This window comes from Balaenoptera acutorostrata, chromosome 5 (genome assembly GCF_949987535.1).
Source record: "Balaenoptera acutorostrata chromosome 5, mBalAcu1.1, whole genome shotgun sequence".
NCBI classification, from domain to species: domain Eukaryota; kingdom Metazoa; phylum Chordata; class Mammalia; order Artiodactyla; family Balaenopteridae; genus Balaenoptera; species Balaenoptera acutorostrata.
The window spans coordinates 3,496,738-3,522,885 of NC_080068.1; the positions used below are offsets into that span (position 1 = coordinate 3,496,738).

Genomic DNA, 26,148 nt, shown 5'->3' on the forward strand with positions numbered 1-26,148 from the left:
TTTTGAGTCATTGTCATAGTAACCTAGCAAGGAAGATATTTTTAAATTATATTTTACAAAGGTAGAAACTAACGTTCAGAGAGGTTAAGCTCTTTCCTTAAGGTCACAGAGCTCATGTCTGTCAGAAAAGGCTTTCAAATTCAAGGTTGTGTGATAGTAGATTCTAAGGTTTTCCCACTATATCATATATTCCACTCTGCCCTTATAAAGCTGCATTTTATTGACTCCACTGGGAAAAAGATGACATTTTTTTCCCCCCTGCAGCAACGTGATAAAGTTCTGTTAGTCCAATCACTTCTATGCTGTCTTCTGTGTCAACAGCCCTGTCTCTGAGGCACCCAACCAGGTTCGGGTGGAGTACTGCGAGTTTGCTCCGGTCTTCACCCTGATTTAATTACCTTCGGATTCCTGCAGACGGCTACGATGCCACAGGCTCATTCCTCGCAGGGGAGGTAAGCGTGAGACGGAACCAAACTCCGTTTTAAATGCCTTACCAGCACTTATCGCTGGTCACACTTATGTGATAAGTAAAATGTTCATATAAGAAGAACACTGAGGATGGCCAGGACCATCGTGATGTACCTCTCCAGGGCCTGGAAGGTTCTCTCCTGAGCGGTATCTCACCTATTATCTTCACTGCTTCTTGTACCAGATCCCAGCCAATGGTCAGAGTTTTTTTTGTTTTTAGTTTTGTCTTGTTTTTTTGCCATTTACTGCTGCTTTCCTCTTTCAGGTCTCCAACTTGATATATCTTCATATTGAAGGTTTCCTCCTTCAACCCCCATAAAGGCAATGTGCTCCCGGCTCCCCCCACCTCCCCACCCGGGACTTCCCTCCTTTAAATTTTTGTGTTGCAAAATAAGGCACCTTCTGATAGTTAAAACTAACATACAATGCAACAAAATAGCCTCCTTTTCCAAACCGGCCCTTAGTGCATGTTTCCCACGCCCTTGTTTGCCCTTCACTTCCTTTGCCTAATTTAGATTTGCAAGCTCAACGCACAGACTCTCTGTCTTTGTTTATGTACATATGGTGTCTAGCACTAGTCTTGGGTTTAACAAATATTAAATAATCATGACTTCAGAATGATTGTTAGTATTGGTGTTTAAAAAAATCACAGCTGGTCAAGAATACTGCTTTTTTTTTTTTTTCCCCTCACAGACCTTGTCTGATTTTTTAGCTCTTATAGCAGACAGCTGTATTATAGCACACTTGCTTTCCCCTTGAATACCACTTGGAGACCAGAGCTGGGGATAATTGTAGCTGCTTTTCTTCATTGGAACACATTTACAAATTCTGCACTGCATACCAGTGTGCTTGTGGATGTAATTTCAGTTGTATGTAACCACTTTAACATAACTGGAGAAACCCAGATACAATTTTATACAATGTTCCATTGTGCATGTTTGAAACGGAAGGGTTTTTTTCTCTCTGCATAATTAATTTAAGCATTCATGATATCCAGTATGGGCTTTTAAAATCTATGCATTAAACACTCATTGACTGTGTGGTGGCAATTACATTGTTAGGTTTTGAACTGAAGTCCTTAATTTTACCTATTTGCAGGCTTAAAACAAACAAACAAAACAAAAAAAAAAAACCCCTGAATCTGCATACTTTACCTAAACCCTTTTAGAGGTCTCCTTAAAATTGGCAGACTGATTTTGCAATACACTTCCACAGGGTGATTCATAAAAATAAATGCCAAACACTAGGCAACAATAGAAGGAATTGACAGTGGATCAAAAGTTTAACAACGCATTTCCTTTAAGAAATGTCAGCATCAGCTTTCTCACAATCAGGAAATAAAGAAGGCTGTGCTTTCCCACTGGTCCAATAGTTCAAACACAAACACATCAGCAGAAGAAAGTGGTTATGTCAGGGTGCGGGATGCAATCGTGTAACCGGATAAAACAGTTTTATTTGTTAGCTCGAATATATATTTCTGATTTATATTTTTATTTAATTTTGTGGCCAAGGCAGAACCAAGGTCATAATATTGATAAATTAGGAAAAAATGGTTTCTTATTTTAGAATCAAGTCCAAAATATCTACACATCGAGCTGACATCTACATTAGCATCGTTCTTACTCATGTGACAGCATCCTCAGCTCTCAATTTATTAGGATTCCTATAAAATCAAACCTAAGAGTCTGAGTCTAATTGTGTATTGGATACACTTCATCTAACTTGGTTCATGAGCTCTCTGCTATGTACACACTGTCTCTCCCTGGGCTCGGTAACTGTATTCTCCACCAGGGACTCTGGAATGCTATTTGCAGGTAGATACAATATTTCCTACTGGAGTGTGCTCTGTTGAAAGCGATACAGTGTCTAAACTATAGCCTTCCACTCTCCTGAGGTTCAAGTAACTGCAAAACAATGTGAATAAAAATGGTCTGGGATTCATGGCAGGAACACCTTTACTAGAATTCAGCCCCTCTCAGCTCTAAACCTTGCTTTCAGACAGTTGTAACAGCTGGACAAGATGGTAACGAGAGGGATCTCTTGTCTTAGAACAGTGCAGCTTCCTGGATCCTAGCGCCCTGGCCATTCTCCTAGATGAGGTGAGTAAATTAGGCAAATGCCTGGCACACAGAGTCAGCTCCCACGAGGCCAGGAAACGGAGCACGCCTGTCTTATCCACCATTGGTACTCCAAACATAGAGATCAGTACCTAGTACACAGCATGCAATAAATATCAATATTTATTGACTGAACAGTGAACGTTCAAGGTGTTTTTTTGAACAAAATGACTATAGATAGATAGATGGAGATGTATCAATATTACTCTTATGTTGTAGCTGGACCCATAGGAATTTAAAAAAAATATCTACTCACTTCAAAAGATGACTGTAAACACCTAACCTATATAATATATTTAGAGATGTATTAATATTAGGTTTTACTGTTGGAATCATCAAGGCTTTTTGAAGTTACAAGTCGAATGGTATTAAGGCCAGAACTTGAAATGCATTTCTAGACTTAAAACCCAGTGTTCTGTCTCTCTATCCCCTAATGACTTTCTAGATAATATGACGGCTGTAGAAACAGAACAAAGAAACTCTCATCTTTATACATATTGTTGCCTTTATGAAGCAGCATAGTAAATGGCTTACTTTATGGTTATTGGAGCAGTTTGGTTTAGGCTAATTGGCAAACTGGCAGGTCTGTGTCTAATTCTGTCACCCATGGTGTACACAGCATGCTGTTGGTGCGCAAATGTTTTTTTTTTTAACATCTTTATTGGAGTATAATTGCTTTACAATGGTGTGTTACTTTCTGCTTTATAACAAAGTGAATCAGTTATACATATACATATGTTCCCATATCTCTTCCCTCTTCAAATGTTAATAAAAAAATAAAAAATTAAAAAAAAAATCTACTCACTTTAAAAGATGACTGTAAACACCTAACCTATATAATGTATTTTATTATATAAAATATATTATATAAAATATATAAAACAAGGCAATGCATGCCAAGTATCAGGTGTCCTAGATGCCAAATGGCATTATTAACGTACTTACATAAGTAGATTATAAATAGTGGGAAAATTAACTGAATTATTAATTGAAATTAAATGATAGCTTAGAGGTTGACAGCGAGTTAGTCGTTTTGTTGGTGGATATGACATACTATTAGGCCTCACCTGAGGTCACTGGGGCAATTCAGTATCACAGCAGAGCACTCAGAAGAAAAAGAGCTGGGTGTGCATCTGTAATTCACAGCTTTCCGGCTGTGCGGCCTGGGTGAGTTGAGTTCCTGCCCACTGCCTAGGCTTTGAGGGGCCCTGCTCCGGCTTCACCCTCCCCATGGGACACGGAATTCCATGCTTTCTGAACACCTTGGGCCCTGGAACTGACTGCCCTGCCACTTCCAGGCCTGACTGTCCAAGGCTGGACTAACGCTGGAGGAATCACCAGGGGGTAGCTTTTGTGAGGGGTACGGTGTGCAGGCTAGGGTGTCCTCGCGTGGATAAGCCTTTTTGTAATACGTGATGGAGCAGCGATGGGAAGAAAATGGGCTGTGAGTTTCAGGCCAGAAGCCAGTAGTCACTGCCACACTGTGTTCCAGTTAATTTACAGCCTTAGGAATTTACGATGGGGTCTACATTAGCTGGCCCTGGGCCCTTCCAAACTTCCAGGCAGGCCTGGAACTAGGGCAAGTCACATAACCTATTTTAGTCTTAGTTGCCTCATCTGTAAACAGGATGATAGTAACTGTTCCACTGACCTCAAAGGGTTGGGATGATGAGGATGATCTTAAAAATAACTACCGTTTGTTGAGCACATACCGTGGTTCAAGCACTTTACAAGTCACTGTCACGTTGCATGGATTCTATTGGATTCTCGAAAATCTTCAGGGTATGCCATTTTTATCTGCTCTTAAAAGAAGAGAAAACAGGCTCAGAGAGGTTAAGTTTCTCTCCTAGCCTCCCCTTCCCCATCAGAGATAATGTATGTATCAGTTTCATACACATACAAGGTAACACTATAGTTATTCATTCATTTACATCACGTTGGGGGATGCAGCAGTGAACAAAAGGAACAAAAAAATCACTGACGTCAGAAGCTTACATTATGGTGGAGGGAAACAATAAATAAATCAAGTAAGTAAAATCTGTCGTGTGTCAGATGGTGGTAAGCAAAGCAAGGAAGAGGGCTAGGGCATGTGGAGATACAGGGAAAGTGACATTTGAATAAAGATATGAAGGAGGGGAGGGAACACCATTCTAGGTTTGGTTTGGTTTTGTTTTCTGGTGGTCTAGGGGAGTGGGTCACTAATTCAGGTGGCAGTGGAACAGCAGAGGGAAAGGCCATGAGACTGTGGCTTGCTTCCTGTGTTCCAGAAGCAACAGGGAGGCCAGTGTGGCTGGGAAATGAGCAGGGGGTAGAATAGTAGGAGATGAGGTCAGAGAGATAAAGGGGGCGGGGGTGGGGAGGGAAGGAGAACCAGGTCTATAGGTCATTTAGGCCATGATAAATAAGGACCTTGGCTTTCACCTTAAAAGTGATGGGGAGCTAATGGACTTTTTGTTGTTGTTGTTAGCAGAGGAATGACATGAGCTGGAGTGAAAAGACTCACCCCGACTCCCTCGGTGCTGGAGGCAAGGGCAGAAAGAGGCCAGGTAAGTGGTTACTGCAAAGCTCAGGCAAAAGATGCTGCTGGCGTGGACCAAGGTCATGGCCGTTGAGGTGGTGGGTAGAGGTTAGATTCCAGATACGGTACTCTGAAGCTTGAGCTGACAGGTTTACTGAAACCTGGGGTAGGGGGGCGCGGTATGAGAAAGGAAAGAGTCAAGAAAGATGCCAAGGCTCGTCACCTGGGCAAGGGGTGACAGAGGAAGATGCCATTAGCAGGAATGTGGAAGTCTGTGGGTGGGGCATGTCTGGGGCAGGAGATCTGGAGCCTGGTTTGCGCAGGTGAATTCTGAGATGTCTACTGGGCACCAGATGGAGATGTCAGGTATGTTTTTTCACTTCATTGGATCTGACATTTCTTCTCCTCTCTCTTCACAGAGCTGTAGTGGCACTTATTCAAGGTGGTGGTAGTCTAGGTCATAAAGAATTGGATGCTGGGTTTCAACTAAGGGGTTCGAGAGAAATATGGGGAAGCAGTTGGAGCACAGGGTAACATCAAGGGTCTAGAGAGATAATTTGTAACTCAGATTGTTTCAGGAGGTTCGGCCAGGACGGTCCATTCTCTTGGAAGCCACACAATCTGTTTAATGCCACGCAGGTGACTTCAGGACCCTAAAACGTTCGTTCATAACCTATTCCAAGTGTTTACAATAAACTAGATGTCGAAAAAGTTATGTTTGAAAATTTGAAAAGTGTTCAACGTGGTAGGTCCTGAAAGTAGCAATCCTCCTGTGAGTGCGGCCTCCATAGAGACAGCAAAGCACGAACTTGACGCGGGGGGGAAGGGGAGCCAGATGAAAATCAAGCTCTAGGACCAGGACTCCAGAGCTGTTCCCGCTGCTTGGCTGGCCTTACACACCTCGACCCGGCTCGGGGGTGGGCGTGTGAGGGGGGAGGACGCAGCAGGATTGGTGACATCTTAAAGGGCTCTGTCCTGGTGCCTCTGCACCAAGTTGAGTCCGGGTCGGACCCGGGGTCTGGACGTTTACCCGGCTCGTGCCAAGCCACATGTGCCAGTGTTTCTGCTTATGTCACAGAACTTGCTGTCCGGGTCTCACCTTTAAATCTGGAGTGTTCGCCCGTCTGGGGGTGGTGTTTGGCCTAGGGTGGAACTGGCACGTTTCCAGCTCCCTCGTCTCGTGGCCACTTAAGTGTCTGAAGGTGCCCGGTGAGCACGGGAGGCAGGAGAGGAACGCTGTCCCTGCAGCAAGTTAAGGATAAGCCACATAAATCCCTAGAGGACTGATCGCCTCTGGAGCGACTCGGAGCCAACGCCTGGGTTCAAAACGACTGCCCAGGGCGGCCCGAGCTGCGGGCCGGGCTTCTGTTCCGGGTCGACGTGCCGCCCCGGCGGCCGAGGCCTGGCGCCAGGGCCGGTCGGGAGGGGCGACGCGACGCGGCAGGCCCCCCGGGACGCGCGTGGGGTGTGGGCAGGCGGCGCGGCGTGAGCCGCCGGAGGGGAGGCTGCGCCCTCGGCCCGGCCGCCGGGGCGCGCCGCCTCCCCGGGGCCAGGTGGTGCGGGGCCCCCTCCAGCCCGGCCCGGGCGCGGCGGTCGGCGACCGCCCGGCGCGCGGCTCACCTGGGCCGCCGAAGGTGCCGCTCCGGAGCGAGGGCGCGGCCGGCGGGCCGACGGGCGGCGCGGGGGCGGGACCCGGCGCCGGACGCCCCGCCCCCGCCGACGCGGCGCGCGCCCAGTGGCCGCCGGCCCGTCACTCGCTCTTCACCATGGTTGCAGCACAAAGCGCCCGGCCCCGGAGGCCGCTTCCTCCCTGAGCGCGGCGGGGCGGCGCGGGGGCGCAGGAGGAGGAAGAGGCGGGGAAGAGGAGGGGAGTCGCCGCTTCCCAAACACTCTCCGGGGGGCTGTGCGCGACGCCCGCCGCCAGGAGTCCGGACCCGGTGCCCGCGGCCCCTTCCCTCCGCGCCCGCAGCCCGGGAACAAAGTTGCCGAGAGCCAGCGGGCCGAGCGCGCAGCCAGGGGCGCTGTGGCCGCTCCGCGCGCGCAGATGGGGGGCGGCGGCGGAGCGCACGGCGGCGGCGGGGCGGCCCGAGGGGATGCAGCAGCCGTCGGGGGGCTCGGCCGAGCGCAGTAGACGGAGCCCCGGCGCGGCGGCGGGGACGGCGGCCGAGGCGACCCGGCTTCGCAGCGCCCGGACCTGAGCCCGTCCTCGGACGGCGGCCGCGGCGCCCCCGAGTGCTTCCCGGAGCCCCCGAGAGGAGGGGGCGGCCCTGCGCGCGGAGGAGCGCGAGGCCCGTGCGCCCCAGCCAACCCCTCCCCGCCGCTCGAACTCCCTAAAAATAACTCAGGCCGGCGGGGGCCGGGAGGAGCCGCCGCCGTCCCCGAGAGGAGCCGGGGAGGCGTGTCGAGCCCGGGCCCGTGGGGAGCCTTCCCAGCCGCGCGGCGCGGGGGAGGCGGAGGAAGCGGGAGCTCCCGGCAGCCGGGCGCCGCGGGGACCCTCGGGCCTCGCGCGCCCCCCGCCCCGCCGCCGCCGCGGTTTGGCTGGTTGGCCCGAGGCGGGCGGAGCGCGCAGGGCGGAGGCGGCGGCGGCGGCGGCGGCGCTGGGCCGGGAGGCGGCGGCCGAGGGCGCGGAGCGGCCCCGGCCCGGGCTGCGGGGGGAGATGGCGTCCTACGTGGATAACAGCTTCCGCCAGGCGGTGATGAAGAACCCGGCCGAGAGGACCCCCCAGGTGAGCCCCGCGTCGGCTGCGCGCTCCCTGCCCACGCCTTTCGCCCCGCGCGCCCGCGCTTCGCGTTGGGTCCCCAGCTTCCAGGGGCTTCGCGTCTCCGCGTCTCCCCTGGACGTCCTGGCGTTGTTTCCCCCTCCCCTGGATCTTCTCCTTTTCGCCGCCCTCCCCGTACCGACCTGCTCCTGCGATTGCCCCGCGGGGCAGGGAGGTCTCTCCCGAGCGTCCCCTCTTCCCAGCCGCGCGCCGGGCCCGGGAGCCTCTCGGGGCGGGGGCCGGGGGGCAGTCACCTCCTCTCGGCCGGCCCCTCCTGCCCCCCCCCGGCCGCAGGCGCCCTTCCTCCCCGTGCTTGTGGCCCCTCGTACCTTCAGAGTTCTTCGGCGTTTGCAGAGGTGTAGGAGGAAACTTGCAGGGCTCTGCGGAACGCGAACCCGTGGTGGCTTTCTAAAGTAAAACGTTGAGATGTTTGTATGTTTACTATTTTGTTTTCTTTTCTTTTTTTTTTTTTTGGAAAAGTGATGCCGCTTTGCAAGGAAGAGGTTGCGGTGGGGGGGGGGGAGTTGAATAGCTAGGTTAGTGCTTTTAGTTTCAACTGCAGACAGAACTGCAGAGCAGGCATATTCAGATAGAGCCCCGGGAAGGGCACCCCGCGGTTTCTTTTGGTGTTGCACAACCTTGTCAAAATTAGATAAGTTTGTTAACCTTTATACGTTCGTTTAGCTTCAGGCTTATTTTTCTCTGGCTTTAAGTGGAGGAATTGCTGATGGTGGTGGATCTGGTCGTCTCAGGTTGGACTAGAGAGGGGGAAATTTTGTAAAAATGTGGTGGTTTGATTTTTTTTGCTTTTCGCTGCTGACTGGGTGATGACGCATGCTCCTAAGCGTTGGGCTGGTGACTCCAGGGGATCCTGCTGCCAGCCGTCTTAAGACAAATAAGCCCTCCTGATCCTTGGGCCCATCGGACATTTAGGATCTAATGCTTGAAGGAGTTGCTTCGCTCGTTAGGTGTTGGATGCCATCTGTGCAGAGCCAAAGGCTCTCCTCCTCTGCTGTTGATCGTCATTATTTAATGCGGGGAAAAGAGAATAAAACAGGTTCTTCCATCGGCTGCCTTTGGACAAGGCCCAGGAACGGCACCTGGTACGGTTTTTGGTTTCTCATTTTTTTCTGGTGCAGCCGTCACATCTGGGGCTCGTAGGTAGATTGCACTCGTTTACCAGTCTGTGGAAGATGGGTGGTAGTTTTGCAAGGCAAATTCATTTCACAGTGTCTCCAGAAAGTTCCTATTCCAAAGGATTACTTAATTGAAAACAAGGGAGGTCGTGCCCTTTGCTCTTGTTGCACTGCTTCTCAGGTGCCTTCTGCATCTCCTGCCGGTTGTTAAGTTGTCAGACACTCAGTCTTCTGCAGCTGAAAATGCACGTTCCCAGTCAGTGTGATGGAAAAGCCCATTTCGGTGAAATGTTTCAATGCCTTTCAGTTTGAAGTGCCAAGTGAAATCACACATGCCGAGAATATTAGAACCTAGCGAGGCAGGTCAGAAAATGATGTCAGAGGCCTTTAGTGGAAATTAGAGAGCGGGGAAGTGGAATCTCCGGTTGGTTGATTAGAATAGCAATGACTCGAAACCTACTAAAAGGTGGGTGGAGGGGGGTGTGTCCCCCAACAAAACTGGAAGAGACAGAACCTCCACTGTGACGGCGTGCGGACTGTACCAGAGAAATGAGCTGTTAAACTTCCCTGTTTACGCACGGGTTGTGGAGAACAGAGTGAAAACTGACCAGCACAGAACTGGGCCCGAGTCAGAAGTGGGCCAGTTGCTACTGACACCACAACGGGAACGCTTCGCTGACCGTCTGAAAGCAGCACGTTTCCCCCACCAAACCTTCATAGAACAAGTCACCTTAGAGAAGCCTACCAGACATTTTGAACATTCCTAAGTGTCCACCGTATTAACACTGATGCTCCCTTGGTTATTACTAATGCGGACCTACATGTTTATTTGTGATTTTAAAGAGAAAGTAGATGGAAATGTGAATGTTTTCCACCTTCACCTGGCTTGTCAAAAATAATGACTTTTCTGAAAGTTTGAAATTTACTCAGAAGTAAAAAAAAAAAAAAAAAAAGTTTTGGTAGCAGGTGCCTTTTCTGTTGAGTGCTTTGTGAATGCAAGGGCTGGAAGTTTTTCTGCCCTGTCTTTTCTCTTGAGTGCTCGAGGGTTAGAAGTTTGTAATATAAAAGCAAAGTTATTAAATAAACTGGATATGGACTGATGGATATGAATTAGGAAAGTTTTGCTGTCATGCTTCCTTCTGTTTCTCAGAATACATTTGGTGAAGGAGTTTGTACGATTCTTATGGCAGGCAAAAGAAAGGTGCCTTAAAAGAGGAAAATATATAAATATTTTTTGTTAAATTCATTTTCTTCCTTTTTTCTTTTTTTTTTTTTAACCCTACCAGCCCAGTTTGTCTCCCAAACCCTGTGAAGACGTGGTTTTGTATGAGGTCACTCAGTTGCCTAGAAGTAATCGTGCTGTCACTCGTGTGACCTAAGAAGTTAGCTCGAAGAGAATCTGGGGGTGGGGAGAGCCTCAGTGCAAACACAGGAACTTTGAAGAGTGTTATGAAATTAGGAAGCTTTTCATGCCCACCTGCAAAATGGAAACCCATTTTCCCGTTTATTTAGGCACGTCACTAGAGGGGGAATGGCAAGGAGAAACAAAATTGTCACTCGAATTTTTAGCTAAATCTCACATATTCATATTTAAGGGGCTGTCACTATTTCACCTGATACTCTGAGAGGACAAGAAAAGCCATCTTTAATCCAATGTGTGTCCCATATTGTGTGTCTGGAAAGTGGCTAAGTTCTAGTCATCGGGGCACTGTATTCTCAGTAACAAACCTCCTTGAAAATAAGGGGCACTAAATGTTCTATTAATGTTTTTCAGTGCACCTCTGTTGAGAAACAGGCCTCTTAAGTAACTGCTTTATCAAACTGTTTGGGTTTATGTCTTTAATCACTTACATGGGAAGCTTGGTCACCTAAGCAATTAAGTGAAGTGAAAGATGTAAGTAAATTACAAACAGCTTTCCCCCCAAGTCTTTAAACAATAAAATGATTTTTCTAAACCATATTATTAACTTACTGGATTCAGACCCTTTCAGATTGCTTAGGTAGAGTGTTTAAATGCCTGTTTTTAGTTTTTCAGGTGAAACGTCTATTGCAGAATATTCTTCTACTTTAAAGATTTAATATGATGTGTTTTTAGCTAGTTGTAAAAGTTACTTTTTAAAATGGTTTGTGTAAAACAGCTCCTGCCTCATCCCTTCCTAGTTAATAATATTACTTTGTTCTTCACTACTGAAATTTTTTTTTTTTTTTTTGGCTATTACACCTTTTGATTTAGTTGCTAATTCATGAATTTGTCCTTGGAGAGCTCTTAACAGTACGAGACTTAATTCTTTGCAAAAGTCACTCAGTAGAATATGTCTTGAGTCATAATGAGAGGGCTGAAAAAGTGCCTTTAGCCCAGAGAACTTTAAATTATGAGAATCTGCACAAAAGAGTATCTCTGGTGAATATTTAACTTTCAAATCTAGTGGAAGAATTGTGTCTCTGACAGATAAATTTTCCATCTCTTTTTTGTCATTGTTTATGAGCAGTCTTATATTTTCATCTGACAACTTACCCTTTGATTATATTTTGGCTCACTTTGGGGCTCTAGGAATAAATAATTTGTTCCTTAAGTAGTTTTTGTTCGTAAAACACAACTAAATGGTCTGGGTGCACTTTTTTTTTTTTTTTTTTTTTGGGTGCACTTTTGAAAAGCATGTCTCACGAAGTAATGACTGGCCACAAGCATTTAGCTTTCATAACAATGATATTTGAATTTGGAGGTTAAAAAAATACACATTTATTACTGAAAAACCAATTTCAAACTGTATTAGCATGTGGCTCTGAACAAGTGAGGACTTGAATTTATGGTAAAAATTATTCACATTCTTTTGCAATATTGGTGGAAACTTAGTCACCTTCAAATAACCTTTTAAACATTTAGTAATTAACAGTTCCATAATTAGCTTTGCATATCTTGGCTGAGGTTCAAAATGAGTCTCTCCAGCTGCAGTGCTATGTGGTTAACACAGTCCTTCCCAGACCCCCCCGCGCCCCCCCCCCCCCCCCCCCCCCCCCCGCTTTCACAGACACTCAAAAACAAAAAAACCAAAACTAAAAAAAACATTAAGAGGACTTCCTGGTTGCCAACTTGTTGCAGTTTTCTTCCTCTTGAAAAAGGATGTAAAATAAAAACAAAACCAGCTATAACCTCCCAGCGCTATCATTTTAGCTTATTTATGAAGACTCAGCCATGCTGCTTTTTATTTTAAAATTGAAGTGTAGTTGATTTACAATGTTGTGTTAACTTCTGCTGTACAGCAAAGTGATTCAGTTAAGCATATATATAAATTCTTTTTTAAAAATTATTTTCCATTATGATTTATCATAGGATGTTGAATACAGTTCCCTGTGCTATAGAGTAGGACCTTGTTGTTTATCCATTCTCTGTGGTTTGCATCTGCTAACCCCAAATGCCCAATCCATCCCTCCCCTACCCCCCTCCACCTTGAAACAACAAGTCTGTTCTTTTTTTAAAAAATTTACTGTTGCCCTGAAAAAGCTTTATCCAGGTGGATTTTGGGGGGAGTTAAATGAACACAATAAGGTCTGCCTTGGGGGATGTTTGAAATTCAAGTCTTATAAAGTTATATTACGTAAAGTAATAGTGGCATATGCTTCCAACCTAAATGAGCTATTTGAAATAAAGATACAGTAACCTTTTCAAAACACAGAAAGACTATGCCTTCTTGACTCATTTGAAAACTTTTTTTTTTTAATTAATTAATTAATTAATTATTTATTTATTTTTGGCTGTGCTGGGTCTTCGGTTCGTGCGAGGGCTTTCTCTAGTTGCGGCAAGTGGGGGCCACTCTTCATCGCGGTGCGGGGACCGCTCTTCATCGCGGTGCGCGGGCCTTTCTCTATCGCGGCCCCTCCCGTTGCGGGGCACAGGCTCCAGACGCGCAGGCTCAGCAGCTGTGGCTCACGGGCCCAGCTGCTCCGTGGCATGTGGGATCTTCCCAGACCAGGGCTCGAACCCGTGTCTCCTGCATTAGCAGGCAGATTCTCAACCACTGCGCCACCAGGGAAGCCCTGAAAACTTTTTTTTTAAGCTTTGTTACGTATTTTGTAAGTTTTATATGTAGTGGAAAGGAATTGTAATTACCTCAAAGCACTTTGATCTAGACTAGTGTAGAGTTATGGAAATGTGGACACTGGTGATAGTTCCTTGATATCTGTATTATATGGGCTGTTCCCTCTCCTCACCCCATTTTTGGTTAACAGTTTCCTCATCTGTAAAATGTGGATAATAGCTTCTCGAAGTTGTTTTTTGGATGAAGTGGAAGAACGTACCTTTACTGTTGAGTGCAATGCCTAATAATAGTTCTTGTTGGTATCACATTTTAATGAAATAGTTATTATTTACCAGGCCTTGGGGATTCATTGAGACGTCTGTCCCTCAAGCAGCTCACCAGTCTACCATGTCACAAGTAGGAAGTGATTCATCAGTGCTGTGACAGCTGTCCTAGGCCAGCACTGCTGAGGTTGGGGACTTCCTAGATGGGTGTGTATTGAGTCTGGGGACTTCCTAGGTGGGTGTGTATTAAGTCTTAGGGGAGTAGAAATTCACCCACCAGTAGACCAGGAGGCTGTGATGGATTTTCCAGGCGAACCCAAGGTCATAGAAGCTGCACAGGTGGTTGTGAGGAAATAAGTGTGGACCTTTGTTCAGTGCGCCTGGAGCCAAGGGATTGAGTGGTGGATGGGAAGTGGCGGTACATGTCCCGTGGAAGCTTGTGATGTGTGGAGAGTGGGAGGAGACTGGAGTTCTGTTAAGGCAGAGGTCTGACCTCCAGGGTGGAGGTGGTCGAGAGCCCGAGCTACACAGCGGAGATGGCCCCTCTGCTGGGCACGCCGGCCGCACGTGTGCACGTCCGTATCAGCTGCTCATCGTGTCGTGCCGTGCACGCGTTTACGCCAGGGCAGCCTAATCACGGCAGACGGCGGAGATGGCCATTTCTTAGTTCACAGGAGGAAAGTCCAAGTTGTTGAACATAATTTTCTGTGTAAATTTATTTACTTATTTATATTTGGCTGTGTTGGGTCTTTGTTTGCTGCGCATGCGCTTTCTGTAGTTGCGGCGAGCGGGGGCTGCTCTTCCTTGCGGTGCGCGGGCTTCTCTTGTTTCGGAGCACGGGCTTCAGTAGTTGTGGTTCGCAGGCTCTAGAGTGCAGGCTCAGTAGTTGTGGCTCACGGGCTTAGTTGCTCCGCGGCATGTGGGATCTTCCCGGACCAGGGCTCGAACCCGTGTCCCCTGCATTGGCAGGCAGATTCTCAACCACTGCGCCACCAGGGAAGTCCCCATGATTTTCTTGATTTTCAGGCTTTTTTTCAACTTACACTATTTTTCCTTAAACTTTGATGTCTTTTCCACGTGCATTCTGGAATCTAATATGAAATAACTAATTTCTTATATCATTATGCTAAGTATATTAGTATTTCTTAATCTGTGATGATAATGGGATTGCCAGGCATTCCGTCCTTTGCAAGAGTTGAGGAACATCTGAATTTAAGCTCACAGTTGACTTGTGGTGGCACGAGGTAACGACTGTAGCGAGTCTGTGAGGGCAGTTCCTTATTCCCCTACATCATTTTTTGTTTACATAAATTAATGTTGAAATGAGGAAGGAGAAGCAATTTGTAGTACCTATAATTGGTCTTTTGTAGCTTTGTCAGAGCTGGAATATAAGTAGTAAAAACTTGTTCAGTGGTTATAATGTCAGCCTTCGTGGGGGGAAAGTAAGCTGATTGGCACATTATTAGTATTTTTTTTTTTTTTTTTTTGCTTTACCTGCAAAGTTTATTGCATAGAGCACACATTTATATGAAAGTGTAACAGTGTTTCAACATGAGAGATTTGTACAGAAAAATATCAGAAACACATCTGTTAGGATGACTGTCTCTGCCTTTTATATAAAAGAGCTGGTGTATAAAAAGTTTTTAAATCTAAGCTTGCACCAAGCTCTATTCTACAACAGAGATACAGTACTCTAAATACTGCAAAGAACTAGGGAATCAGAAAGAATACCTACTTCCTTTTACTAATCAAAGACTGGTGGCTACAAAGGAACACAGGTCTGCTTCAAACTATTTGTGATTCACCAGAAATCTCATCAGCATTAGGACAACTAATTTGAATTCAAGTTTTAGTCAATGGTTTAAGCAGGATTCAGTGGATTTCAGGAAACACATATCCTGTGTACACGTGTGTGCGCCGCCTCTGGTCTCACTTGCTAACTAACTAGGACTTACTGTACTGTTACAAAGTATGTGTTTCCTGCTGTATTCAGGTGTTTTCTTCTTCAGTCAGTTGGGGTGGTCGGTGGTGGCCGGGTTAGTTTTTGTAGAGCAGAACGTTTAGTCCTTGAGTTTTAGAGTCTCTTGGTACCACCATTTTTGTGCTTTCACCTCCATTAGGCAGTAAAAAGTGTTTTGGAGGGGTTGGTGTGACTTGAAAAAGGACCTTGTCTTGTTGTTGGAACTAAAACCCTCTTCCCTCTTCTCATTGCTTGCCTCCTACACATTGAACATGATCTAGAACTTCTCAAATATTTAATATGAGCCAAATGAATTGAAATCAGATTTTACATGTTGACCCTGTGAACTGCTGGTAGTTCAGTTGACAAACGAACAGTTACTGGCCCTTGGCAATTATGTGTTCTTCTCTAGCTGTTGGTATTTGTCCCTCCCAACATAAAAGCTAATCGGAAAAGAAGAGACCCTGAAGAAGAGTTAGCTGTTGGCGGGTTATTCTAGGGAGGCCTGGTAGGAACTTTCCTAGAAGCCAGCTAGCAATCGGTGGATCTGAAGGGTTGGGGCACGATGGTGATTATCTTATCTCTCCTGAGTATTCACGCTAGAGTTGAAACGCATTATCTTTTTAAAAAAACTTTTTTTAGTTTGAGATAATTGTAGATTCACACGCAATTGTAAGAAATAATGCAGAGATCCTGTGAACCTTTTACCCAGTTTTTTCCATTACAAATATCTTGCAAAACTGTAGCATAATATCACAATGAGAATGTTGACATTGATAAAGTCTAGATGCAGAAGAATTCCATCACAAGAATTCCTCTTGTTGCCTTTTTATAGACACAATTACTTCCCAACTCTACCTCTGGGGAGGACTAATCTCTTCTCCATTGCTACAGTTTTGTTATTTCAAGAATGTTATGTAAATGGAATTGTACACTATTTGATCTGTTGGATTGGCTTTTTTCACTCGGCATAATTATGGCTTCTTACCTTTTGGGTAAAATGAATGTAGCTACTATTGTCTCTGAGCGGTTTGGGCTGTGTTCTTGAAATACCAAAATTATTTGGGGATGGGGGCGGCACAAGTTTAGGTGGATTTAAACAGTGACAATGATGAGAAAATTTGATAATAATATGTGTAAAATAAAGACCGAAGAGCATTAGGTCTTGGATGAGCAAGAGTTGTGAGAGTATAGCACATTGGGGATATTTCAGTATATATAGTTTTTTTCCATAAATTGTTGTTGTTGTTCATGATGTAAGTGGTAAAGGTAGTCTTACCATCTATCGTCCCTCATTCAAAGAAATTACCTGATCTTCCCCAACTGAAGTGGCATTTTACAATTCAGAAGGAAGTCTAGTGAATGTATATACAAAGGAGTCCCAGTGGGACAATTTGAACCACAAAATAAAGAAGGATTATAGCGTCTAGGGGAAAAAATACCCATGAGCTCATGCCAATATAAGTAAATTATCCAATCAATAAATAGGGGAGAAGAGACAGCTCTTTGTTATGGTAGAATTCCAATAAAAAATGTACAAGGTATGATGGAAATGGAAAACCACCAGCAGGCAAACCTCACAGTGATAATTGTCGCAAACAAGAATCAGTAGGTACCAGAATTAGTGGGTGAGACTATGATGAGAAATGCATATATCAGACATCAGAATATTTGCATAGTCTCGGAGTGTCTCCCCCACCAGATTAAGTAATTAATTACAAGGGGGGGAGTCAGTACTTTTAAAGTGAAGAAAACTAGCAGACGCCAAATTAACTAGATGATCAAAGTTATGTCACAAGACATACCAACATCATGATGCACTGAGAAGGGAGCATCTCAGGTGGTATTCTCACTAAAAAAGCCCTTCAACTTAAGTATCAGAAAACACTAGACAAACTTAATTTTAGGACACTCTACAAAATGGCTAGTAGTCAGAAGTGCTCACCTTATGAAAGGATGAAGTGCTGTAAGAGTCACAGATTGGAGGAGACTAAGGAAGCATGATAACCAAATGAGCTGTGAGATTCTGGATTAGGTCCTGGACCAGAAAATAAACGTTGGGACAGCTGGTGAATTTGAATAAATAGTTTTACTGCGGTTATTTTGGATGATGAATTGTGGCAGGCTGGATGAAGAGTCTGTGGGATCTCTGAACTACTTTTTTTTTTTTTTAATAACTTCTTTTAGTCTAAAGTTATTTCAAAATTAAAAGTAAAAAAAAAACCCAAAAAACCCAGCTTTTGGAATTTTACTGTGACTCTGACAAGAGGCCACCAAATTAAGATATTTTTGAAAATAATCTTTTTCCTGATTTAATCTTAATGAAGAGCTCATTACCTTTCAGCTAAATATTTTGCATCCATTGGACCATTAGTGACATGGCTGAAGCAATATATTAGAGGAAACTTACATACACACACACAAGCTTATAAATAAATGGACAAGAAGAGCTAAAATAATAACATTTAGCCCACCTTTATTCCTACCTGAATCTTGTAGATATTCACATAAAAATGCAGTGTATTTTACCAGGTGTGAAGGTTTCATGATCCTGAATGTAAGTAAAATTGGAATATTTGGTATAAGAAAAAAATGTGTAGGAGATAAAATGAAGCACAGTAGAAAAGAAATTGTGGTAGTAGTTTAAGGAAGTCAGTCTCGGTGCAATCAAGTTCGTAGGGTCTCCTTTTCCTTTCCTGTGAACTTAACAAGTCGTTCAATTGTTACTTTTGGTAGGAGTGAGGGGGTGGAAGGGAGGGAAGGGGATGGCAGGGTGTGTTGAAGGAGGCTGGTCCGAGGCCTTATTACAGCTGCAGATGGGGAGACCTAAGCTGTGTGTGCAGCATTTTATTAAAAGCAGTTCAAGGGACTTCCCTGGCGGTCCAGTGGTTAAGACTCTGATTGGGACTCAGGTTCAGTCCCTGGTTAGGGAACTGGATCCCACATGCATGCCGCAACTGAGAGTTTGCATGCCACAACTAAGGAGCCTGCCTGCCGCAGCTAAGACCCGGTGCAACCAAATAAATAAATAAATAAATAATAAATATTAAAAAAAAGGCAGTTCAATATAGAAACATCTCTACAAACCTTTTTTCCATATATATATATATATATATAAATGGAGAAGTGAAATGCAAAGGCATTTACATACATATATATATATGTAAATGCCTTTGCATTTCAATTATAAAGCCCACTCCCTGCCCTACTCCTCCCATAGCCACCTACCGTTCTTTTTTTGTGTGTGGTAAATTCTGAAGAATGCATGCTGTTTCTACATAGTGTGTATTTTTTTCCCCTGTAACTGAAATTGGTACTGGAAGATTGGATTAAAAAATATGGGCCCAAACATTTGAGATAACAACAAGTAAAATGTAAGCTGGGAGGTATTTACTATTTTCAATTATAAAGATAAAAACCATTTGTTTTCTATATTTTAATGTATTTTTTTTTCTGTTTGATGTTTTCAGTAATAAATTACATTTGCGGGCACAAGTGGAAAAGAAAAGAGCTGGCCAGGCTTTGAAGTAACTAAAATCTTATAAAATAAAAAAAGTGAAAATGTGTAGGTGTCAATTAACACTTTAACATCTGTCCAGTTGTTCTGTATATAAGTAACTATTTGAAGTCTTCAAGACAATACATTTCTGATTTCTTCCATAAGCTGCATTATGCAGTCTTGCAAACTCCATTTTCTTTTAAGCACACTCAAATGTTTTAGAAAATTCTTGGTCAAATTGTTGGAAATATTTGGCTAAGTTACATTATTTAGTTATGGTATTAAGAAACTGCTTGATCAAATGTATGCGTTTGCAAACAACTAGAGATGAGTTTTGAAAACTCATGAGTTAAAGAAATTGAAATACAGTAGCATGAAATGCCAAGAATTGAGGTGAAGAAGAATTTGACTGCCTTTCAGTTTTTTCTAGTCTTCATTCGTGTCGGCTCCCCTTACTTTTGTAAGAGCTGGAATAAACCAAGGGGCGAGCTAGCTTTAGGGGCAGATGTTATCACGCGCTGCCCTGCGCCTTCAATTTGGGAAAACCCAAGACTTCTTTTTTTTTTTTTTTTTTTTTTTATAGATTTTTTTTTTTAAATATTTATTTATTTATTTATTTATGGCTGTGTTGGGTCTTCGTTTCTGTGCGAGGGCTTTCTCTAGTTGTGGCAAGCGGGGGCCACTCTTCATCGCGGTGCGCGGGCCTCTCACTATCGCGGGCTCTCTCGTTGCGGAGCACAGGCTCCAGATGCGCAGGCTCAGTAATTGTGGCTCACGGGCCCAGTTGCTCCGCGGCATGTGGGATCCTCCCAGACCAGGGCTCGAACCCGTGTCCCCTGCACTGGCAGGCGGACTCCCAACCACTGCGCCACCAGGGAAGCCCAAGACTTCTTTTAGAGGCAGGCAGTGTATGCAGAGACCCACAGTTCTTTTTTTTTTTTTTTTTAAATTTATTTTGGTTGCGTTGGATCTTCGTTGCTGCACACGGGCTTTCTCTAGTTGCGGCGAGCGGGGGCTCTTCGTTGCGGTGCGCGGGCTTCTCACTGCGGTGGCTTCTCTTGTTGCGGAGCACGGGCTCTAGGCGCACAGGCTTCAGTAGTTGTGGCGCACGGGCTCAGTAGTTGTGGCTCGCGGGCTCTAGAGCGCAGGCTCAGTAGTTGTGGCACGTGGGCTCAGTAGTTGTGGTTTGCGGGCTCTAGAGCGCAGGCTCAGTAGTTGTGGCTCACGGGCTTAGCTGCTCCTTGGCATGTGAGATCTTCCGGACCAGGGCTCGAACCCGTGTCCCCTGCATTGGCAGGCGGATTCTTAATCCCTGCACCACCAGGTAAGTCCCGACCCACAAGTTCTTTATCCCCAAGTATGAATCTCCAAACCTAACGTCATCTGAGACGTAAGTTGGAATGGGTGAGAATTCCTATCTTGATTCCGTTTTCTCTGGTGTGGTTTAAATCTCCGTCAGTTAGAGGAAGCTCTGTGTCTTTGGGGTGGGGAGGGGCAGCATGGTAAAATCATTTCACTTTAAAAGTCCTTGTTCCCACTTGATATATTATGGGATGACTGTTTTCCTCTGTAGTTACACATTTGTATCTTTAAGTCTGAGTTTACTTAGTGTATTTCCTTTATCTAACCTGGTGGTTATGACCCTGGACTTTGGTGTCCAGACCACAGACTGCTTTGTGCTCCTGGGCAGGTTACTTCAGTGGGTCTCAGGCTTTTGGATTTCAGGGACTTTTAAAAATCATAAAACTCTGGGGTCCTGATACTGATTTGTCACTTATTTATTTTGCCAAGTCAGCATGTTAAAATGAATGTAATGTAATGTAAATGTAAAATGAATGTAAACTCTCCACTATTCTCATTTCATGAAAGACAGGACATTTTAATATCATAAAAATAGGTCACAATCTCAGAATAAATAAATTTAGCTCTGTTTCACCATATTGTTGTGTTTTTGTCAAGGATTCTTAAAATTTTACCGTGGGTGACTATGCTAATATTACCAACCTCACATGGTTGTAAAGGTTAAATATGTTCTTGTACATTTAAGTTCTTTAGCAGTCTCTGGCTGGAGTGTTTAATATTTGTTATTAAATGATTATTTTTCAGTAGCTGGTATTCATTTATCCCTTAGGTAATATTTCATCATTTGTATATCTTATAATGAATTCACCAAAGTGGTTTATAATATAAGTGTTTGATGGACTTGATTGTGTTGGGGTTGCGTTAGTCTGCAGGTTGTCAAAAACTGCACACATGGAGGCTTGACGGTGGGCTTATTTTTCTCACCTAATAAGAAATGTGAAGTTAGGCAGTGCAGGCTTGATACCGAGGTTCAAGGACGTCATGAAGGAAACTAGCTCTTTCTCCTTAGCAAGTGATTTTGGTTCTCACAGTCCCAAGACGATGGCTGCACCCCAAGCAGGAGAGAAGGGAGGAGGCCGAGAGTGCTTTTCTCGGTAAAAGTTTGTTTTTTTTGGAGGAAAGCCCTCTCCAGGTACTTGTCCTTCCTTGGCCAGAGCTCGGTCCCCTGGCTACTCCTAGTTGCAAAAGAGGCTGGACATGTGAGGATTTTGCTTGTAAGTCTCGATACTGCAGAAAGGCAGGGAGGAAGGAGATGAAGATGAGTAAGTGCTGAGAGCCCATAGTATTTGTCCAACTTACTTTGCATAGCGAACAGATGGTTGTAATAAGTGTATGTGGTGCTTCTCAGGAGACCTCTTTGAAAGTCTTGCTTTCAGAGGCCTTGCGGAAATGCATAGAGCTACGTTAGTGTAGCCAGAGCTTTGGAGTCATACAGATATGTTCAACTTCTCAGTTCACTTATTCGATGTATGACTATTAATTTTCTGAAGCGCAGTCTCATTTGAAAATAGAGGTAAAAATAGCACTGCATGAACATTATATATAAATATAACAGTGTAACTTTTAAATATAAATATTTCTAAATGGTAACTATTGATTTAAAATAAAACATAGGTTTATATTTTATAAATTCTTTTTGCTTCAGTTTTACTCTATTTTAAAATTTTATTTCATTTCTTACGTGCTCCAGTTTTGTGTTCTGATATTTCTGTGTGTAGTAATATTTTGTCATTTTTCTGGGACTTTTAAGTTTTCAATTTGTCATTCCTCCCACAGGCTGAATCATCATCATTTTATAAGTAAATATACTTTTGTATATAAAATATTTGTGAATGATAGCTGTTTAGAGTTTTCTGTAATTAGTTGAATTCATATTTGTATCATAAACTTATGTCTTTGAGAAAAGTGTTTTCATATTGAATGTTATACAAGGCCAGCTTTGATATTAAAACTTTAAGTATGCCCTGTGTCCTGCCTTAGAGCATTCGTTATGTTTAATTATGGGCTTTTTATGATAGCATTCAAGATTTACGTAGATAAACTGCTCTTATGTGTAGTGGGGTCAGATAAACAATTTACTGTCAGAAACTAATGGCTAGAAATGTTATTGGAAAGAGTCGGAGTATTTGTCATTTTAAAACATTCTGTGTTTTTTTGTAGGTTGTTTTTTTGGGGGGGGGCGCTGGGGGCTAAAATATGCCTGAATTTGGAGTCTTAAGTTAGGACCTCGATTTCATTTAAAATGGATTAACTTGCGAGGTGTCTGTCTGCCTCACTAGAGAGCTTACTGGGCTGGGACTTGCTATTCATCTGTAAAGCTCATGGCTTGGCACACAGCGTAGCACAGAACTGGAGCTAATAAATGTTGGTTAATGACGAGATCTTTTTTTTTTTTTTCCTGAGAATTTGAGATACAGCAGAAAAAGTAATTATATACTTCCACATTAATAGCGAATTGGATACAAGCTGAAAGGAGCAGTAATTTTTGGTTCAGTTTCTGTCACACTGAAGTCCTCCTTTATAGAAACGTGTAACTTTGTGGAACAAAGTTATTTTTCTTGAGTATCAGGCAGTTACCTTCCTATAAGTTTAATCACTTTGGTGCTGGTATTTTGAACTGTCATTTACATGATATTTCACTGTCATTTAACAGAGTGTTAAATTCTTCCTCTGAGCTCCTGTGACACCTTTGTTCTACTTCGCAGTACCTTTTTAAAAAAAATTTTTTTTAAAAAATTTATTTATCTACCTATTTATGGCTGTGTCAGGTCTTAGTTGTGATGCACAGGCTCTTCTAGTTGCAGCACACGGGCTTCTCTCTAGTTGTGGCACATGGGCTTAGTTGCTCCGCGGCATGTGGGATCTCAGTTCCCCGACCAGGGCTCGAACCCGCATCCCCTGCATTGGAAGGTGGATTCTTAACCGCTGGACCACCAGGGAAGTCCCTGCAGTACCTTTTTTTTTTTTTTTTTTTTTTACTTTGAGATTTTCGACTGTGGTGAGGGACAGCAGGTTCAATTAATGACAGACTTAAATTATAAAATTAAATTGAATTCTAGTATTTAGAACTAATTTTCTGATTAACTGTTACTAAGTAGAGATCTTAGCCTTGATGCATTTTAATAGACATGACTATATAGATTGTAGAATGATTTACATGCAAATATAGTAACTTCTTGAGGGGTGGTTTCTGAAACAGGTTAGATATGCTCCACTGAAATCTTGCTTATTGATTATATATAAAACTTTAGAAAAAAGTAAGCTGTAATAAAACTCATTCTGGGTAAAATTTTTACAGATTTGTAGCAAAAGACATCTTAATTACATACATGTATAGAGTAGAATCTAACTTCATTGTTTTCTACTTTTCACCAATACTTTAATTTTGTCATGTAACGTTCTTCTTTATGGAAGGGAATAGTGTGATTTGTGGAGCATCTGAAAGGCCTGTAATTCATAGACTGCTTCCCTCACCTGATGATGCCTGAAGGGAGAGACCTTGAGGAAAACAGGTTGGTCAGTCAGTATTGGTTCTTGGTGCCGAGTGGAACCTTAGAATCAGGTGACCGGTGGTTTTGTTGTTGTCTCACAGACCTGGAGGCTTCTCAGGGGCCTTTGGGGAGTCCTGGAAATCTAGCCTAGCCTCCACTGTTAATTTTTATTAGAAAAAGGAGACTTACTACTAAAAAAAAGTTGAAAATTCCTGATCTAGTTTGAGACTCCTGAGTAGAGGAAATAAATACCAAGAGTAGTTGGTGAATTTGCCCATGCAACAAGGACAGAGCCAGCAAACTGTTGAAAATTTAATCCCCTAGATCAGAGGTGAGCAAACTGTAGCCCCTGGGCCAAATCCAGCCCATAGCCAGGTTTTATATATAAAGTTTTATTGGGACACAGCCAAGCTCATTCGTTACGAGTTGTCTGTGGCTTTCATGCGACAGAGGCTGAGTGTGGCCTGCAGAGCCTAAAACATTTGCTGTCTGGGTCTTTACAGCAAGTTTGTCCTTTGCCTTAGACTCATTTCTGAGCGCTTCCAACTGATTTCAGGGCTCAAGGATTTAATCCGTCTTTTTAAATTGCAGGTCTGTAGTCATTTTACTGAGGAGGTATCTTTACACAGAAAGGAATGAAGTGGAGGGGGCTCACCTCAGCCTAGTTTCACTGTTATTTAAATGCTGCAAAAACAAAGCTATTTTGTCAATTTCAATTATTTTTTCTTTCTAGGTGTAGCCAAAGGAGGACTGGGACTTGTAGTCATTCTAATAAAGTATCTCCTGGTGCTCTTTACAAATACACTCCCAAAAGGAGAAAAGAAACTTTATTCCACAATCGCATTAACATAACTATTCATAAAAAGTCTTAAATGCACTGCATATAATATGTATTCTTTATTATTGTTCATCTGATAATATTCATCCAATATGGTTTTTCTGAGTCACACAGCTTTGCTCCCAGGAAGGACATATTTTTATATAGGTTGTTGTCATCAGTTTTCCAGCCTGACTTTATTGACACTGTGTCTGTGATCTTTTTCTAGGTTTTCAGGAAATCTGGAGTTAGATGAGAAGTTTTAAGAAAAATCCCGTTCCTGAATTAGGCTTTCGTTTTTAAAGCAAAACAAAACTGAATTATTTAAGCCCATCAGATATACCAGGTCCCAGTCCCTGGCACATGCTGGGTGCTCTGCTTAATTAATCAACTTCACACTGTGCTCAAAGATACCCGCATTTTCATTGAGTTTGCAATCAAGAATGATTTTACTGCTACTTTACTTTTAAAAAATGATTGTAGGCATATTATCTAAACCTTTAAATTGGATTCAGAGATAAAACTCCTTACTTTTTATGGTGTTGTTTACCTTTCTCTATCTTGCCCCCGAACAGAAACTTTCATGAGTTGATAATCTTTCCTCTTTGCAGTGTGCTGCAGAGTTGTTCTCAGTAGCTGTTACTTCTTGGCAATCACAAAAATAGCTTAATTAGTTAACAGATGATAACTTGTACATCTTTGGTAATTAATTATATCAATGTGAGTAAAGAAAAGAGACTATTCCAGTGAGACTTTTGGGGTTGGAAGTGAAATTACTTAGTTGAGAGGATGTGCTTTCATCATAGTTTGAGAAACACTGACTACTCCAAAATTGCAACAGTCTTGCCAGTGTTCAGCAGAACTTTGTAGAAAATGCTAATGAAAACATTATTACAGTGTATCAGTATACACAGTATCAGAACTCCTCACTCCCAAATAGAAATGTTCCTAGTGTTTACTCTCCTTCCTTCCTTATCCTTAGAAGATCATCGATTTTCCTACTATCAGATGTCACCTCAGTTGTCTATGAAAACAGTTAGTTAATGTGGTCTTCTGGAAAGGACTGAAAACTAATTTAAAACTTTAGGCATATTGTACAGTATTTTGAATATTTCTTTTTGTGATTTTTTTTTTTAAGGAAGAGAGTAGATGTTAAACATATTGAATCAATTTTTAGGAAAACAATACTTACCTTCAAATCGGTTGCAAGAAAATACAAAATAGCATGGGGGAAAGAGAAAAGAAACTAGCATCTCCTACGTATCTTTGAAAGTCTGGTAGAAAGCAAGCCATACTTCTCATCAAGCTGGGTGAAATTTTTTAGAAGTAAGAAGAAAGAGCTCACCCATAACTTAAAATCTGGCCTTTTGTATATATCTTACAGTTTTCTTTATATTTTCAATAGGTTAAATGACTTTTTAAAAAAATATTTATTTATTTATTTGGTTGGTTGGGCCGGGTCTTAGTTGAGGCAGGCAGGCTCCTTAGTTGTGGCTCTCAAGCGCCTTAGTTGCAGCACGTGGGCTCCTTAGTTGTGGCACGTGGGCTCCTTAGTTGTGGCACGCAAACTCTTAGTTGCAGCATGCGTGTGGGATCTAGTTCCCTGACCAGGGATTGAACCTGGGCCCCCTGCATTGAGAGCTCGGAGTCTTATCCACTGCGCCACCAGGGGAGTCCCAGTTAAATGACTTTTATTGTAAAATGTCATTTACTCTCTCTTG

General features: G+C 43.4%; 1 protein-coding gene across 6 annotated transcripts in view; it reads left to right on the forward strand.

Annotated features, from left to right (window-relative positions):
• The first annotated feature begins 5,068 nt into the window (after nucleotides 1-5,068).
• Nucleotides 5,069-26,148, forward strand: part of RAPGEF2 (Rap guanine nucleotide exchange factor 2) — a 248,001-nt gene continuing 226,921 nt past the window's right edge. For 3 of the 6 annotated variants that reach the window (XM_057547439.1, XM_057547437.1, XM_057547435.1), the window contains exon 1: nucleotides 6,944-7,829. In XM_057547439.1, the coding sequence (XP_057403422.1) occupies nucleotides 7,761-7,829 (69 nt within the window). In that variant the 5' untranslated portion in view covers nucleotides 6,944-7,760. Of the gene's footprint in view, nucleotides 5,132-6,943; nucleotides 7,830-26,148 lie in introns of those variants that run through there. The other 3 variants (XM_057547433.1, XM_057547434.1, XM_057547436.1) reach the window with 2 other exon arrangements.